This window comes from Pongo pygmaeus, chromosome 16, assembly GCF_028885625.2.
Source record: "Pongo pygmaeus isolate AG05252 chromosome 16, NHGRI_mPonPyg2-v2.0_pri, whole genome shotgun sequence".
Lineage (NCBI taxonomy): Eukaryota > Metazoa > Chordata > Mammalia > Primates > Hominidae > Pongo > Pongo pygmaeus.
The window spans coordinates 78,982,952-78,999,457 of NC_072389.2; the positions used below are offsets into that span (position 1 = coordinate 78,982,952).

Consider the following 16,506-nt stretch of genomic DNA (forward strand, 5'->3'; position numbering starts at 1 on the left):
GAAAAGGTTTGAAATATTCTTAATTACCCATTGAATTAAAAGGCAAAATACAAATCATAAGGAATGATTATCAGAAGTTTAAATCCAAATTATTTGACTAAAGCCGAAATTTTAACTTTTAAAAAATTTAATTACATCTTAAGTATTTTTATTAAAAATAATCACAATGTTAGCATTTATTGTCTTTTTTTTTTTTTTTTTTTTTGAAACAGAGTCTCGCTCTGTCGCCCAAGTTGGAGTGTAGTGGCTTGATCTCGGCTCACTGCAACCTTCGCCTCCTGGATTCAAGTGATTCCCCTGCCTCAGCCTCCCAAGTAGCTGGGATTACAGGCGTGTGCCACCACACCCGACTAAATTTTGTATTTTTAGTAGAGACAGGGTTTTACCACGTTGGCCAGGCTGGTCTTGAACTCCTGACCTCAGGTGATCCACCCGCCTTGGCCTCCCAAAGTGCTGGGATTACAGGCATGAGCCACTGCACCCGGCCTTATTTATTGTCTATCTAATTGCTAATGTAAAGAATCAGCATTATACTTCAGGGACAGGACATCTAGATCTAGCAGATACAAATTTAAAAGTAGTATGAATTGTTTACTTTTGCAAAATGTTCCTCAGTTACCATATACAGCTATTGCAAATTCTTTGCTAATTCACTAGTGTGTCCAGAACTCTGAACTAGAATATGAGGAGAAGCAAGGAAATGGTCTCTTGGCACTACTGAGGCAGACATTTATCATGCAAGAATGTACTGCATTCACATCACACTCTCTAAGAGGAATGATTTGACGAGTTAATTAATTTGCCTTTCTCTGCTTAAGTGCTTCTGCTGCTAAAATCCACAGGCTCCCAGAAGTGGACCCATCTCTAAACTCAAAAACTGCCCAGCTCTGATGCTTACTCAGTATTTGGAGGCAGGCACCTCTTACTTAGAGGCTGGTGGGGCATGGGGGGGACAAGAGCATTTCCCAGAGACCTGAATGGTGTGAGTCACAAGAGTAGATGTTAGGCTATGGGTCATTTGTGCTAGGGCTGTATGCTCAATCCAGGGTGATAGAGGTGCCCACATATTCTTTAATACTTATGTATTTATTTATTTGTTGGTGTTAGAAATATGTAAGAACCTTGGCTAGGTGTGATGTCACACCCCTATAGTCCCAGCTACTCAGGAGGCTAAGGTGGGAGAATTGCTTGAGCTCAGGAGTTCGAGACCAGCCTGGGCAACAGAGCAAAACCCTGTCTCTAAAATATATTTATATTATTTATTTATATATATATAAATATATATAATATAAATTATATTTTATATTGTATGTATAAATATATAAATATATATAAAATATAATATATATTATATTTTATATATAATTATAAAATATATATTTATTATATTTTATAAAATATATTATATTATGTATTTATATATAAATATAAAATATATTATGTATTTATATATAAATACAAAATATATTTATATTTTGTATTTATATATAAATATAAAATATATATATTTATATATATTTTATATTTTATATATATATATATATGAACCTCTAAAGAATGGGGTCTGGCCCAGGTCTGAGAGTAATACTGTATTATTGTGTTGGGAAGATATTGAGGGATTACTCTTAATTTTGTTAGATGTGATAATAGTGTTATGGTTATTTTATTTTATTTTATTTTGTTTTATTTTATTTTATTTTATTTTATTTCGAGACAGAGTTTTGCTCTTGTTGCCCAGGCTGGAGTGTAATGGCATGATCTTGGTTCACTGCAACCTCTGCCTCCCAGGTTCAAGTGATTCTCCTGCCTCAGCCTCCTGAGTAGCTGGGATTACAGACATGCACCACCATGCCCGGCTAATTTTGTATTTTTAGTAGAGATGGGGTTTCTCCACGTTGGTCAGACTGATCTCGAACTCCCGACCTCAGGTCATCCATCCGCCTTGGCCTCCCAAATTGCTGGGATTACAGGCATGAGCTGTCGCGCCCAGCCCGATAATTTTTAAAAGTCCTCTGTTAACACTGAAGTATTTATGAATGAAATAAAATGACATCTGGGATTTGCTTTACAATACTGCAGACAAAAAAGGAAAAGTATCAGGAAGATTTATGAAATAAGATTGGCAAGTATTAATATTAATAACTCGTGAAACTGGGAGATGATCTATCACCCAGTTCATTTTACCATTTTCTCGACTTCTTGTATGTTTAAAATTTTTCATACTACAAAGTTAAAAATAATGAAATGAAAAAAGACAGAGGACTGTGGGGGAAGGGGAGGCACAGTGAGTGAATGAGGGAGAGAATCCTGCTTCCTGGGACGGCAGCCACATTCTTTTCTCTGACAGTGAAGGAAGAAGGCAGGACGCCCAGGAAGCACGCTGCAGCTCACATGTAAGAACCTTTACTAGCAACCAGATCCATGAAAATGGAGTGATAGCATTTGGGCTGGAAGTAAAGGACTAATGAAACCTTCTCCAGCTGACAGTATGGCTATTTTGATATGGACTGTTCCAACCCTCCCTTCTGTAAGGAAGCATTCCTGCAATAATGAAAGAGTTCTTGAGACAGACGGCTGACCTCCAAGGCAGCTCTTTTCCATATCATTATAAAGTCAGGAGATAGTTCAGGCACCAAAAAAAGGTATATGTGACCAGCTCAGCCAACATGGTGAAACCAAATCTCTACTAAAAATACAATGATTAGCTGGGCGTGGTGGCGCATGCCTGTAATCCCAGCTACTCGGGAGGCTGAGGCAGGAGAATCACTGGAACCCAGGAGGTGGAGCTTGCAGTGAGCTGAGATAGCACCACTGCACTCCAGCTTGGGTGACAGAGCGAGACCCCATCTCAAAAACAAAAAAAGTTTATGTATGTATGTACCTATCACTCACCTTGTCAAATCTTAGCATTTTGCCACCTTTGTTTCCAACCTTTAAAAACAATTTTTTTAATTTTAATTTTTGTGAGTACATAGTAGGTGTATATATTTGTGGGGTGCATGAAATGTTTTGATATAGGCATGGAATGTGTATTGATTGCATCATGTAGAATGGGATATCTATTATCTCAAGCATTTATCCTTTGTGTCACAATCCAATTGTACTCTTTCAGTTATTTTTAAGTGTACAATTAAATTGTTATTCACTACAGTTACTCTATTGTGCTATCAAATACTAGGTCTTACTCATTTTTTCTACTTTTTGGTACCCATTAACCAATCCCACTTTCCCCCAACCCTCCCTATCCTTCCCAGCCTCTGGCCACCATTCTTCTACTCTCTATCTCCATGAGTTCAATTGTTTTGATTTTTAGATCCCACAAATAAGTGAGAACATGTCATGTGTCTTTCTGTGCCTGGCTTATTTCACTTAACATAATGACCTCCAGTTCCATCCATCTTGTGGCAAATAACAGAATCTCATTCTTTTTTATGGCTGAATAGTACTCCATTGTGTGAAGTACCACGTTTTCTTTATCCATTCAGCTTCTGACCCTTTTATTTATAAATTGAAATAAAATATTACAGATACAGTTGAAGCCCTTGTAAACCAGTCTGCAATTCTCTTCTCTTTGCCCTCAGAGATAACCACTAGCTTGAATTTGGTGTTCATCATTCCTACCCAAACTACATGTGTAGGTATCTATCAATAATATATAGCATTGTGTTGCATATTTTTAAACTTTATATAAATTGTATCATACTTAAGTGCCCCATAATTTTATTTTTTCACTCACATTTTTTGAATATTTATCTGTGCTGATCCTAATTATATCACAATTTATTTATTCATTCATTCTCTTATTGATGGACATTTAGGTTGATTCCAATATTTTTCTATTGTAAACTATACTGACATGAAAATTTTGTACACGTTTTCTCGTGTATAAGTATGACAGTTCCTATTTAGCTTGTAGTAACTAATTGTTGATTTCTAGTGTATATAATCTCATATTTAGTAGCTCCTCTCCAAATTGGTTGTATGAGAGTCCATGTGGCACCACAGTTATTAATTCTTGCCAGTCTGTTGAGTGTGAAATGGTATATCATATTCTCTTAATTTTGCATATCTGACTGCTTATGCGGCTGTGCAGTTTTTCTTTCTTACTGGCCACTTAGATTTTCCTTTTCTGTGAATTCCTTGTTTGACTGTATTTTCTCCTTTGCATTGTTAATTTTTTCCTCAATGCTTCATAGTTCTTTATATATTCTACATACTGACCCTTTGTAGGTTTAATGCAGTGCATAGATCATCTCCCAATCAATAACTTGACTTCTCAATTGTGATTTTTTTGTACAAACTTTTTTTTTTTTTGAGACAAAGTCTCACTCTGTTGCCCAGGCTGGCGTGTAGAGGCGCGATCTCAGCTCACTGCAACCTCTACCTCCTGGGTTCAAGTGATTCTCCTGCCTCAGCTTCCCGAGTGGCTGGGATAACAGGCACGCACCACCCCATCTAGCTAATTTTTGTATTTTTGAAGAGACAGGGTTTCGCCATGTTGGCAGGGCTGATCTTGAACTCCTGACCTCAGGTGATCCGCCCACCTTGGCCTCCCAAAGTGCTGGGATTACAGGCGTGAGCCACGGTGCCTGGCCTATACAAACTTTTTATTTTTCAGGTAGTTGAATTTATTTTCCATTGTTTTTGATGTTTTTTTCCTTAATTTAAGACATCCTTTCCTACTCCAAGGTCAAATAAATATGCTCTTATATTTTCCTCTAAAAGGTTTTAAGTTTTGCTTTTTCATAATTAGGTCTTCAATCTGTCGAGAATTTATTTTGTGTGTGGCATGAGCTACAGATGTAATTTTTTATGTGTGAATAACCAATGTTTTCAGCATTTCTTACTTCTGACTCAAAATTCGACCTCTGTCATGTATCAGACATCCATACAGACTTAGACATGTTTGTGGCCTCTCTACCCATTAGGTTTTTCTATTTGTCAATGTTTATTCCAATAACACACTTCCTTAGCTACCATAGCTTTATATGAAATTTTGATATCTGGCTGGGGAGTCTCTCTTCCTATCATCTTCAAAATTGTCTTGGCTGTTTTTAATTCTTCACTATTCCATATGAACGTTAGGATCAAATTGTTCATTTCCGCAAAAACCCTACTGCCCAAAACTATACTGATTTCATATATTAATTTGGAGATAACTGCCATAGTTACAATTTTGGGTTTCATCACATATGAATCTAAGAGATATATAAAATCCACACTTACTTAGATCTGTTTTAAAATCTTTCAATAGTGTTATATAATTTTCTCCATTAAATTTTCTCCTGGGATGTGTTGGTTAGGTTTATTCTTAGTGAACTTCTAGCTTTGTTTTGTTTTGCTATTTTGACAGTATTTTAAATTATATTTTACAAGTATTTATCGTTGCTGTATATGAATGCAATTAATGTTTTCACCTTCTCCTACTCTTTGTTTTAATAATTTTACTATAGATTATTTTGGATTTTTCTATGCATTATTCTACAAATAGTGATGGTTTACTTTATTTCCAATACATTTTTGACATCTTTGCACTAATTGATTTATGCTTTAATAGAGATATGTATGGATTTTGTTTGTTTGTTTGTTTGAGATGGAGTTTCGCTCTTGTTGCCCAGGCTGGAGTGCAATGGCACAATCTCGGCTCACTGCAACCTCTGCCTCCCAGGTTCAAGCTATTATCTTGCCTCAGCCTCCCGAGTAGCTGGGATTACAGGCGTCCCCTCACCATGCCCGGCTGATTTTTGTATTTTTAGTAGAGACAGGGTATTGTACCTTTCCATGATGGCCAGGCTGGTCTTAACCTCTTGACCTCAGATGATCCACCCGCCTCAGCCTCCCAAAGTGCTAGGATTACAGGTGTGAGCACTGCGCCCAGTCGGTTTTTGTTTGTTTGTTTGTTTGTTTGCCAGTATCTTTTTTTTCCCTAGCATGGCTAGGCTCTCCCTTAGCTTATTGAAAAGAAGCGCCATTGTCTTATTCTGGACTTTAAAGGAATAGGAGGATGCTAATAGTATTTTATTTTTATTTTTTATTATGAATGGATATTGAATCAACTGCTTTTTCTGCATCTCTGATGGTCTCCTTTAGTGTGTTGATGTTTCTGAGTTTTGGCATCAACTTGTAGGGCAGGCTGGATTTATCTAGAGAGGCTGTCGCAGAGTGGCCACCACTACTGGTAGAACAGGGTGGATTTTGTCTGTATCCAGCTGAGTCAGAATCCATGGTGATGGCAATCAGGCCCCAGTAAGGCAGTGTCCTTAGGCTTTGCAGCTGCTTCTCCAGTGAGCCATTTTCCCCCTCACTCCGAAAAATGGGAGAATTTCTCTGAGGAACATTCACACAAGCAGAAGACTCTCATCTGGGAGTCTTCCTGCAAGTGCAGGATGCTACTATGTTATGGGAGCATCTACCTCTGAGACATTAGGGAAAATTGAGTTGGAGGAAAGCTAGAGTGGCACAAGAGTGGTGTCGAAAGATAGGATCACTGTGATGGGTAAATCAGTAGCCCACCAAGAACAGCAGTGCAGGAGAGGTAGGGAGGACTGGCAATGGACAGCAAAAGATGCAAGAACAATATTAACCACATAGGGCTAAGGACCAGGCCCCAGGGATCTAAGTATGACTCAGTGGTGGGGGAAAAGGAACATAGCACTGGCACATGGAAGGTCAGGGCTGCTTTATATGTTAAAGGGTCAGGGTTCTCAGAGCTGATCTATTTTGGCCTACAAAGATAATGTGAAATTCCTACAACTGAGGGATCATGGCTGTCATTGATACCTCTATACAGGCACGAATTTTCATGTCCTTTCTTCACCTAGAACCCAGCCTAATACACAAAAAGTATTGTACCTTTCCAATATTTGTTAAATGAGTATTTGTTGACTGTCGAACCCACACACAAAACAATTAGCACAGGGCCTGTCACACAGTGATGTGGAAAACATAATGCTGGCTCTGAGTGTTGGTTGGAGAGATGCTGGGTGAATAGAGGCCTTACAACCCAAGTCTCAGACAGACAGTGTCTCCCTGACCAAGCCTGGAATGAGACAGCAGAATGACAGGGTACCTCTAGCCTCCCTCCTCTTCCCGGGCCCCCTCTCTAAAGTGCAGTGGAGCCAGACAAAAGAAAAATGACCCAAGCATGTCAACTCACAGAGGCTGCTCCCCTTGGTATGTCTTCCTCAGCTCATCGTTGTCTGTCTACTTCACTAAGAGAATGAGACACATATGAGCATGTGGTCTGCTTTACTCCTTCCCCAGGAGCTGTCAGCATGCCTGTCAGAATTTATATTTGCAAAACCATCAGTGATCAGAAAATACTATGGTTGATTCCCTGTCCTTGCTGCCTCCAACAGAACCACAGGAAAGGTATAGGTTCCATCCTTTCCTCCCTCCCCTTCTATTATCCATCTCCTCTCCTCTCCATGTCCCTACTGCAAAAATTGGCCTCTCAACCTCCATTCTACCTTCTCTTAGTTAGAGGCATTGAAAAACTACACACTAGGTTTCTCAGATTCCTTTGCGGCTAGGCTTCTGGATTCAAAGCAGCTTTTACCAAATAAACACTCAGATGGCCTTTGGAAGTAAGAAGTGAGAAGAAGGCCATCTTCCTGCTGTTGCTGATAAACAAAGTAAAGAGTACGAAGGCTGTGGCAGCATCTGGACTCAGAGTTCCAATATCTAGTGTCTTGCTTTGTGGGATGAGGGTCAGCTGTAGTGTCCACAGAGGTAGTAGCAGCAGTGGGTTCCTAACAGTTTTAGTGGTATAATGATGTATTTGATAGCCTGGTTGCAGAACCTTGACTTTCACATCACAAATTTCTTCCAAAAATTTTTGTATTACATCCCTTTCTGCATAAAATAATTAGAGTGATTTCTGCTTACTTCAGTAAACTGATTGATGCATCTATCCTCTGCTGGATCATCTAAATAGATAACAGTTTGCCCAGGAGGGAATTCATTTCGGTTCAGGTCAACCCAGTTGGTACTGACCTCCACTATATGCCTAGTTCATTTTCTAGGGTTTTGCCTTCAGGAATTTCCTAGTCTGTTTGGGTAAACGGACTCACACAAAGGGGTCTGTAATCATAGATACTATTTATTGAACAACCACCAAGCGCCAAGGTACTATAGGGACTTTACATTTGCTGTCTTTCTCATCATAACCCTGTACGTATGTGTATCAACAATGCTTTTGGTCATAAGCATTAGAAAATCCTATCACATACTTACACAAGTAAGGGGTTTATTTTTCTCACATAAACAGATGTTCAGGCTAGGAAATTCAGAACTTTATGGCTTGCTGAAGCCATTATGAAGAACTGGGCTTCTTTTATCTACCTGTCTTACCATCGTTGGTGTTTTTACTTCTACAATAGAACAGACTAGAATAGAATAGATGCTGTACCTCCAGACATGTCATCCAAGTTCAAGGCAGAAAGAAAGAAGATTGAGGAAGACAAAAAGCAAATAGCAGGCTGGGCATGGTGGCTCATACCTGTAATCCCAGCACTTTGGGAGGCTGAGGCAGGTGGATCGCTTGAGGCCAAAAGTTCGAGACCAGCCTGGCCAACATAATGAAACCCCATCTCTACTAAAAATACAAAAATTAACTGGGCATGGTGGCACATGTCTGTAGTTCCAGCTACTTCAGAGTGGGAGGCTGAGTGAGGCACAAAAATTGCTTGAACCCAGGAGGCAGAGGCTGCCATGGGCCAAGATCACACCACTGAACTCCAGCCTGGGTGACAAAAAAAAAAAAAAAAAGCAAATAGCAACATTCAGTAGCCTCTTCCTTGTCAGACATTGACTTTTTATTCTGGAATGGAAGGCTTCCCTGGCGTCTTCTGTCTGCATCTGATTAGTTAGAGCTGTGTGGTATCATGGCCATCTTTTTCTACGAGAGAGTGGAGATGTGAGCATGTCACTTGCCAGCCTTCTTTAAAGTAAGACAGTAGACAATATGGTTGAAATAGAGGCTAAATCATCTAATCTACAGAATCTGCCAAGGCAAGTGTTATCTCAGTTTTACAGATGAGGAATCTAAGGTTGAGAGAAGTCACACGACGTGCCTGAGTTATCTAAGGGAATGTGGACCACAGATAATATGGCAGTCTGTCCTGTGGAGCATCTATGCATTGCACTGAGGTGAAGGGGTGCTTTTCCTCAGTGTCCATCAGAGTCTCCTTGGCCTCAATGCCTGTTACAGATGTCCCCTGATCTTGGACAAGGAGTGTAGACTTGGGGAAGTATAGAGTTTTTGATACCATTAAACCTAGAGATTGCGAAACCTACCTTAACATGTTAGGAGCATTCTAGAGCTGAAGCATTACCATGGGGATGTACAGGCTATTGTGAGAAGAGAGGACTCAAGGGAAGGTTCCACAGCAAGAACCACCAACTCATGAAGGCCACTTGCCAGCAATTTATGTGGCACCAGCAGGGAGCATCAGGGCTAACAGGGAGCTGTGTTCACTGTTAGGTTGTTATAGAGGTGAGAAGTAACTTTTCAGATAGCTTAAAAAAGAAATGGTGAACAGGCTTAGGAAGGTAAAAGTGGAGGTCTCTGTCCTCTTGAATCGGTGTAGGCTTGAAGAGAAAGTGGAATTGTGGACAGGGAGATCTGGATGAATGGTGGCACCAGAGAGAAGCACTGAGAAGGTCCTGAGGGGCAGTGGCTGCTGTGGATGGTCTGATTTCAAGATCTCAATAAAGGTAACTATAAAATTGGAGAGATTTAAAGAAGGCCAAAAAAAATGATATACCATGTTCGTGGATCAGAAGCCAATATTGTAAATACGTAAAATTTCTCTAAATTGATCAATAGACTCAATATAGTCTCAATTAAAATCACAAGATTCTTTTAGGAAACAAATGAGCTGATTCTAAAATTTATATGGAAAAGTAAAAGGTAAAGCTTATCCAAGGTAAAAGAAGAGGTAAGAGGACCTGTTTTAGCAGATATCAGGATTTACTATGAAGTAGAGTAACTAAATCAGTGTGGTATTGGTACAAAGATAAAAAATCAAACCAATGAACTGATGGAATAGAATAGAGAATCTAGAAATAAATTGTGCATAGATAGACACTCTATATATGACAGAAAAACAATGCTGTACACTGGGAAAAGATTGTCTTTCTAATAAGAGGTTATCAATGTGGAAAAAAATGACTCTTATTCTCACACCATCAACAAAAATCAAATTTCAGATGGATTGGAAAATTCTCAATAGATTGGAGTCCTCAAAGTTAAAGACAGAATAGTAAGAAATGTATAAGGGAAGATAGGGGAATGTTTTCATGACCTTAGGATAGGTAAAGATTTGATAAGATGCACAACAGTACCAACCATAAAAAAGAAGACTGTTCTACATTAAGACCTTTGTTTTTAATTAAGACCTTTGTTCAAAAGATACCAGTAAGAGAGTAAAAAGATAAGCCGTGGAATGAGGCAAGCTGTGTTCCACACATATAACCGACAAGAAAGAGCACCTAGAAATCAATAAGAAAAAGACAACGTAATTTAATTAATGGTTAAGTACTTGAACAGACACATCACAAAAAGGGAAGTCCAAATGGTGAATACATTTAAGGAAAGTGGTTCAATTTTATTAATTAAGGAAAAGTACAAGATTCTATTACATACCCATCCGATGGGTAAAATTTTCCTTAAACATCTGGCAGCACTAGGCATTGGCTAGGGTGTGGTGCAAGGGGAACTCTCTTATACTGTTGATGGGAGTGTAAATTGACATAACCATCTTGGAAAAATGGCATTTGTTACTAAAGTTTAAGGTATGCATATTCATACCATAACCCAGAAATTCCTGTAAAAGAATGTACATGGGCAAGAATGTTCATAGCAGTATTGTCCACAATAGCCTCAAACTAGAAACAATCCACATGTCCATCAACCATAGTTTATTTATTCATACAATAGATTATATGGCAACAAAAACGAACCCAGCTACATGCAGCAACATAAACAAATCTCACAAACACAGTTTTGAGCAAAGAAGTCATATACAAAAGAATTAACACTATATGATTCCATCTATATGATATTTAAGAAATCAGCAGCCAAACTACCTAGCCTAGCCTAGACTTGCATACTTAGGTGGGATGTGACTGCTATTATTTTCATTATAGTGTATTCCTCTTGGGGAGGAAGAGGGCTGTGACTAGGAAGAGGCACCTGGGGGTGCTTCAGTGGTGCTAGAAATAATCTCTTTCTGGCCGGGCACAGTGGCTCACACCTGTAATCCCAGCACTTTGGGAAGCCGGGAGGCTGAGAGGCCAAGGTGGGTGGATCAAGAGGTCATTAGTTCAAGACCATCCTGGCTAACACAGTGAAATCCCATCTCTACTAAAAATAATAAAAAAAAAAAAATTAACCGGGCATGGTGGCACACGCCTGTAGTCTCAGCTACTCGGCAGGCTGAGGCAGGAGAATAGCTTGAATCCAGGAGGAGAAGGTTGCAGTGAGCCAAGATCATGCCACTGCACTCCAGCCTGGGTGACAGAGTAAGACTCTATCTCAAAATAATAATAATCATCATCATCATCATCATCATCTCTTTCTTGAGCTGTGCTGATACCCAGGTGGTCAGTAAGAAGGATTAAACTCTACATTCATCTGGAACCATCAGTTTTATGTACTTTCCTGGGTATAATATTGCAGAATAAAAAGACGAAATATAATATATATTAGATCTGGAAATACATTCAAGAGGCCCTCTGGTTTAGGTCCACTCCATCAAGCGGATCAGATGTCCTTTATCCCCATTTTCAGGTGAGGCAATTGAATCTGAGAGCTTTTAATGACTTGTCCAAAGCCAATCAATGGTAATGAATCAAAACCAGAAATAGAACCCAGGCCTCCTGCCTCCAAGGTAAAGACTCTTTCCGGTCTACTTTACATTTCTCTCAACCCAAACAACAGCAATTAAGTTCACAAAAAGTTAAGCAACATAATTGAGGGAAGAATTTCCCAGGTGGCCTGGATCATCCTGAATCCTGGCCTCCTTTTTCCCCAGGGTCCCAGCCCTACCTTGATGACCCAGGCAGTGTGAGGAGCTGGGACTGGAGGGTTAACCCTGAAGCTTCCAACAGCTGCTTGGGTGCATCTCAGGCTTTGCATTACTCTTATTCCCTGTTCTGCTCCACATTCCCTGGCTGGCCCTTCTGGACCTACAAGCCCTGGCTGATGTGACCAGCTCTTTGGGATTTGTGTTTTATTGCCTCTCAGTCAAGAAGAGAACTACCTAAAAGATATACAGTTTGAGCTCTGTGAGGGCAAGAACCATGTGGCCACAGGCACTATACTCCCAGAGAGGTGGAGCTGAATAAAGGTCTGGTTCCTTATCCGAGGAAGTCTGTGACCAATCCATGGACTTTGTAAGTCATTGATGGTTGGGGAAGGGAGAGATCAATGTGGGCTAACTGGTCCAAGAGGTCACATTTGTACTGAATCTTGAGTGATAAATGGAAATTGATACATGAAAAAAGAATGGAGGATGTTCCAGCATGGGCGGTGATGGGAAACTTCAGGCCAGTTCTGGGGAGGGTGATCAAGTTGACCACAGCAAATCATTCATGTGGGAGTATAGGGTTTGATCAGTTAGTTTCACTGCCCTTTCAGTTATGGCATTCTGCAGGGTCTGTCATCAAACTTGTGAAACTATCTTGTGGCCCATGGCTCTTCCTCATCACAGTGGAGGCTCTTGCAGGGCAGGCCTATGCCTCCCCTATGGGCTCAGCCAGAGTGCCACGCTCTGCAGCTTTGCCAAATCCCCTTCTGACCATCAGGCTATCAGCAGTGTTCCTCCCATGACCATCTGGGTTCCAGGTGATGGTTCTCCCAGACGTTCTGGTTTGCATTTTTTACAGGTTGAAGTAAGTGCATTATTTCATCCTGGCTGTCCCACAGCCCCAACCCTTATGCAGTTGTCCCCCCTGGTCCCCCATATTTTTAGCAACCAATGTAATTAATATGCTGTGTAATGTGTTTTCCTGGAACTATGATTATGCTTAAGGTATCTCAAACCTTTTTACAGTAATTACTGAGAAAAGGCTTGGAGAGTATTAACCATGCATGTGGAGTGAGCTATAATCTGACCTTGGACCCTTAGATATTAAAAATCTCTCTGACTGTGTCTGCCTTCATTTGCAATTCCAAATTTTCAGGTTAGAGGGCCTTTCAGCTGATTAAATAATGGGTTAATGGAATCCTCTTTCTAATTAAATCCAGATTGTCTCTTTGTGAAAGTGCACACTTGACAGTCTATCTGGATCATTCTAATTGCATTCTAAAGTTGCCATGGGGGCTGCCTTGAAGAAGCTGCTGTCCTGTCTGAGGGTAGAAACTGCACACAGGAGAGTAGCAGGTCCAGGAACACTCAGAGGCTATCCAGTTCCACACAGTGCTATAAGATTTGGGAGAACAGGGACCCACTTTGCCTTGTTGACCATCATGTATGCTGTGCCTACAGCAATTATGGCCACTGTTCTCAATGATAGGCTCTTGATGCTGGGTAACTATTGCTTGAACACATGAATGAATGAATGATTTGCAGCCGTGTTGTCATACTGACAACCCGGTGGGGCGGGCTGAATGGCCACTTGGATATAGTTTTAATCCCATGTTTTAAATTATGGGACTAGGATATATTGAACCCAGAGCATGAGAAGATTCTGAATACAGGAGAAGCTAGGCTTGAGCAATTCCCATATCTCCCCAATATATGCCCCCATAATGAGCCTTCTGCAGGGACTGGGTGGCCCATCTCTTTAATAAACTCTCTGACTTGCTAATAGCCATCTAATTTCTATGTCAGTTATGCCATATGATAAAAACTTTAATATGAAATGTTTTTCTAATACCAATCCTAGCTAATCTAAAACATACTGCTTCCTCTAGACATGGATTTCTATGCTTAATTCTAATCTTTTTTTTTTTTTTTTGGAGACAGAGTCTTGCTCTGTCGCCCAGACTGGAGTGCAGTGGCACAATCTCAGCTCACTGCAACCTCCATTTCCCGAGTTCAAGCGATTTTCATATTTTCATGTCTCAGCCTCCTGAGTAGCTGGGATTACAGGCACTCACCACCAGGCCCAGCTAATTTTTGTATTTTTAGTACAGACGGGGTTTCACCATGTTGGCCAGGCTGGTCTCGAACTCCTGACCTCAAGTGATCTGCCCATCTTGGCCTCCCAAAGTGCTGGGATTACAGGTGTGAGCCACCACACCTGGCCAATTCTAATCTTTTAAAAACTCAATATTAATCCTTGATTGCAGAGAAAGTAGTGGGGAAAGTATTCTGGGTCTGCCTATTACAAACAGTAATATAACCAGCTTTTTTTTTTTTTTTTTTTTTTTTTTAATGCATGGTTGGCTGGGTGTGGTGGCTCACACCTGTAATCCCAGCACTTTGAGAGGCTGGGCAGGCAGATCACTTGAGCCCAGGAGTTCAAGATCAGCCTGGGAAACATGGTGAAACCCCATCTGTACAAAAAATATTAAAGAAAAGTAGCCAGGCATGGTGTCTCACACCTGTAGTTCCAGCTACTCAAGAGGCTGAGGTGGAAGGATTGCTTGAGCTCAGGAGGTAGAGGCTGCAGTAAGCCCTGTTTGCACCATTGTACTTCAGCCTGAGCAAAAGATTGAGACCCTGTCTCAAAAAAACAAATAAATAAAAATTAAAAAATAAAGTGCATGGTTAAGCTTACAAGACAGAAAAGTGAATCTTTCACTGGCCACCAGGAAAATTAAAACCTAAACCACTATGAGATACCATGTTACACCCATTAGGATAGGTGTAATAATTTTAAAAAAAAACATAAAATAATCAATGTTGGTGAGGGTGTGAAGAAATTGAAACCTTTCTACATGACTGGTAATAATGTAAAATTGTTTAAAAAAAAAAAAAAAAAACTCCAGGCCAGGTATGGTGGCTCATGCCTGTAATCCTAGCACTTTGGGAGGCCGAGGCGGACAGGTCACTTGAGGTCAGGAGTTTTGAGACCAGCCTGGCCAACATGGTGAAACCCTGTCTCTACTAAATATACAAAAATTAGCCAAGTGTGGTGGCAGGCATCTGTAATCCCAGTTACTCCGGAGGCTGAGGCAGGATAATCGCTTGAATCTGGAATGCAGAAGTTGCGGTGAGCCAAGATCTTGCCATTGAACTTCAGCCTGGGCGACAGAAAGAGACTCTCTCAAAAAAAATTTTTTTAACTCCAAAGAGTTTTTTTTTCTTTTTTTTTTTGAGACAGGGTCTTGCACTATTGCCCAGGCTGGAACACAGTGGTGTGGTCATGGGTCACTACAGCCTTAACCTCACTAGGTTCAAGTGATCCTCCCACATCAGTCTCCCAAGCAACAGGGGCTACACGCATGAGCCACCATTCCTTGCTAAGTTTTGTATTTTTGGTAGAGACGGGGTTTCACCATGTTGCCCAGGCTGGTTTTGAACTCTTGGGCTCAAGAAATCCACCTACCTTGGTCTCCCAAAGTGCTGGGATTATAGACATGAGCCACCGTGCCTGGCCCAAAAAGTTAAACATAGTATTATCATATGATCCAACAATTCCACACAAGAGAATTAAAAACTTGTACATAAACATTTATAACAGCATTATTTATACAGTTGGTTCTCCATATCCACAGGTCCCACATCCTTGGATTCAGCCAACTGTGGCTGATTAAAAAAGTATTTTTGGGGCTGGGCATGGTGACTCACGCCTGTAATCCCAGCACTTTGGGAGGCCGAGGTGGGTGGATCACAAGGTCAGGAGATCGAGACCATCCTGGCCAACGTGGTGAAACCCCGTCTCTACTAAAAACACAAAAATTATCTGGGCATGCTGGCGTGTGCCTGTAATCCCACCTACTCAGGAGGCTGAGGCAGGAGAATCCCTTGAACCAGGGAGTTGGAGTTTGCAGTGAGCTGAGATCGTGCCACTGCACTCCAGCCTGGTGACAGAGTGAGACTCCATCTCAAAAAATATATATGTATATATATTTTTAAGAAATATATATTTAAAAAAATAATACAACAATAAAAATAATACAAATAAAAAACAACACAAAACTACCATTTACATAGCATTTACATTGCATTAGGTAATATAAGTAATCTACAGATGATTTAAAGTATGCAGGAGGATGTACACAGGTTATATGCAAATACTGTGTCATTTTATATCAGAGACTTGAGCATGTGGATTTTGGTACGGGTGGGTATCTTGGAACCAATCCCCCTTGGATATCGAAGGACAAGTGTAATAGCGCATATCTTGGTATAAACAACCCAAGTGTCTATCAATTGATGAATAGATAAATAAAAGGTAGTATAGCCATACAATGGAATATTAATACACTTATCCCAGGCTACTTTTCCCTCCACAAAAGTTGATGGCCAGATATCCTTCATAGAGCTCTGCCTTCCAGTAGGATCACAGCCATGGGTGGAGTTGCAGTGGGGCAGGAGACCATTTTTGACG

At 40.4% G+C, this 16,506-nt stretch overlaps 1 protein-coding gene across 2 annotated transcripts in view; it reads left to right on the forward strand.

The window, feature by feature from the left end:
* The first annotated feature begins 9,359 nt into the window (after nucleotides 1-9,359).
* The window catches only part of REC114 (REC114 meiotic recombination protein), a 137,584-nt gene continuing 130,437 nt past the window's right edge, over nucleotides 9,360-16,506 (forward strand). Inside the window, exons 1-2 of one of the 2 annotated variants that reach the window (XM_054451573.1) lie at nucleotides 9,360-9,496; nucleotides 9,591-9,717. In XM_054451573.1, the coding sequence (XP_054307548.1) occupies nucleotides 9,634-9,717 (84 nt within the window). In that variant the 5' untranslated portion in view covers nucleotides 9,360-9,496; nucleotides 9,591-9,633. Of the gene's footprint in view, nucleotides 9,718-16,506 lie in introns of both variants that reach the window. The other variant, XM_054451576.1, reaches the window with a different exon arrangement.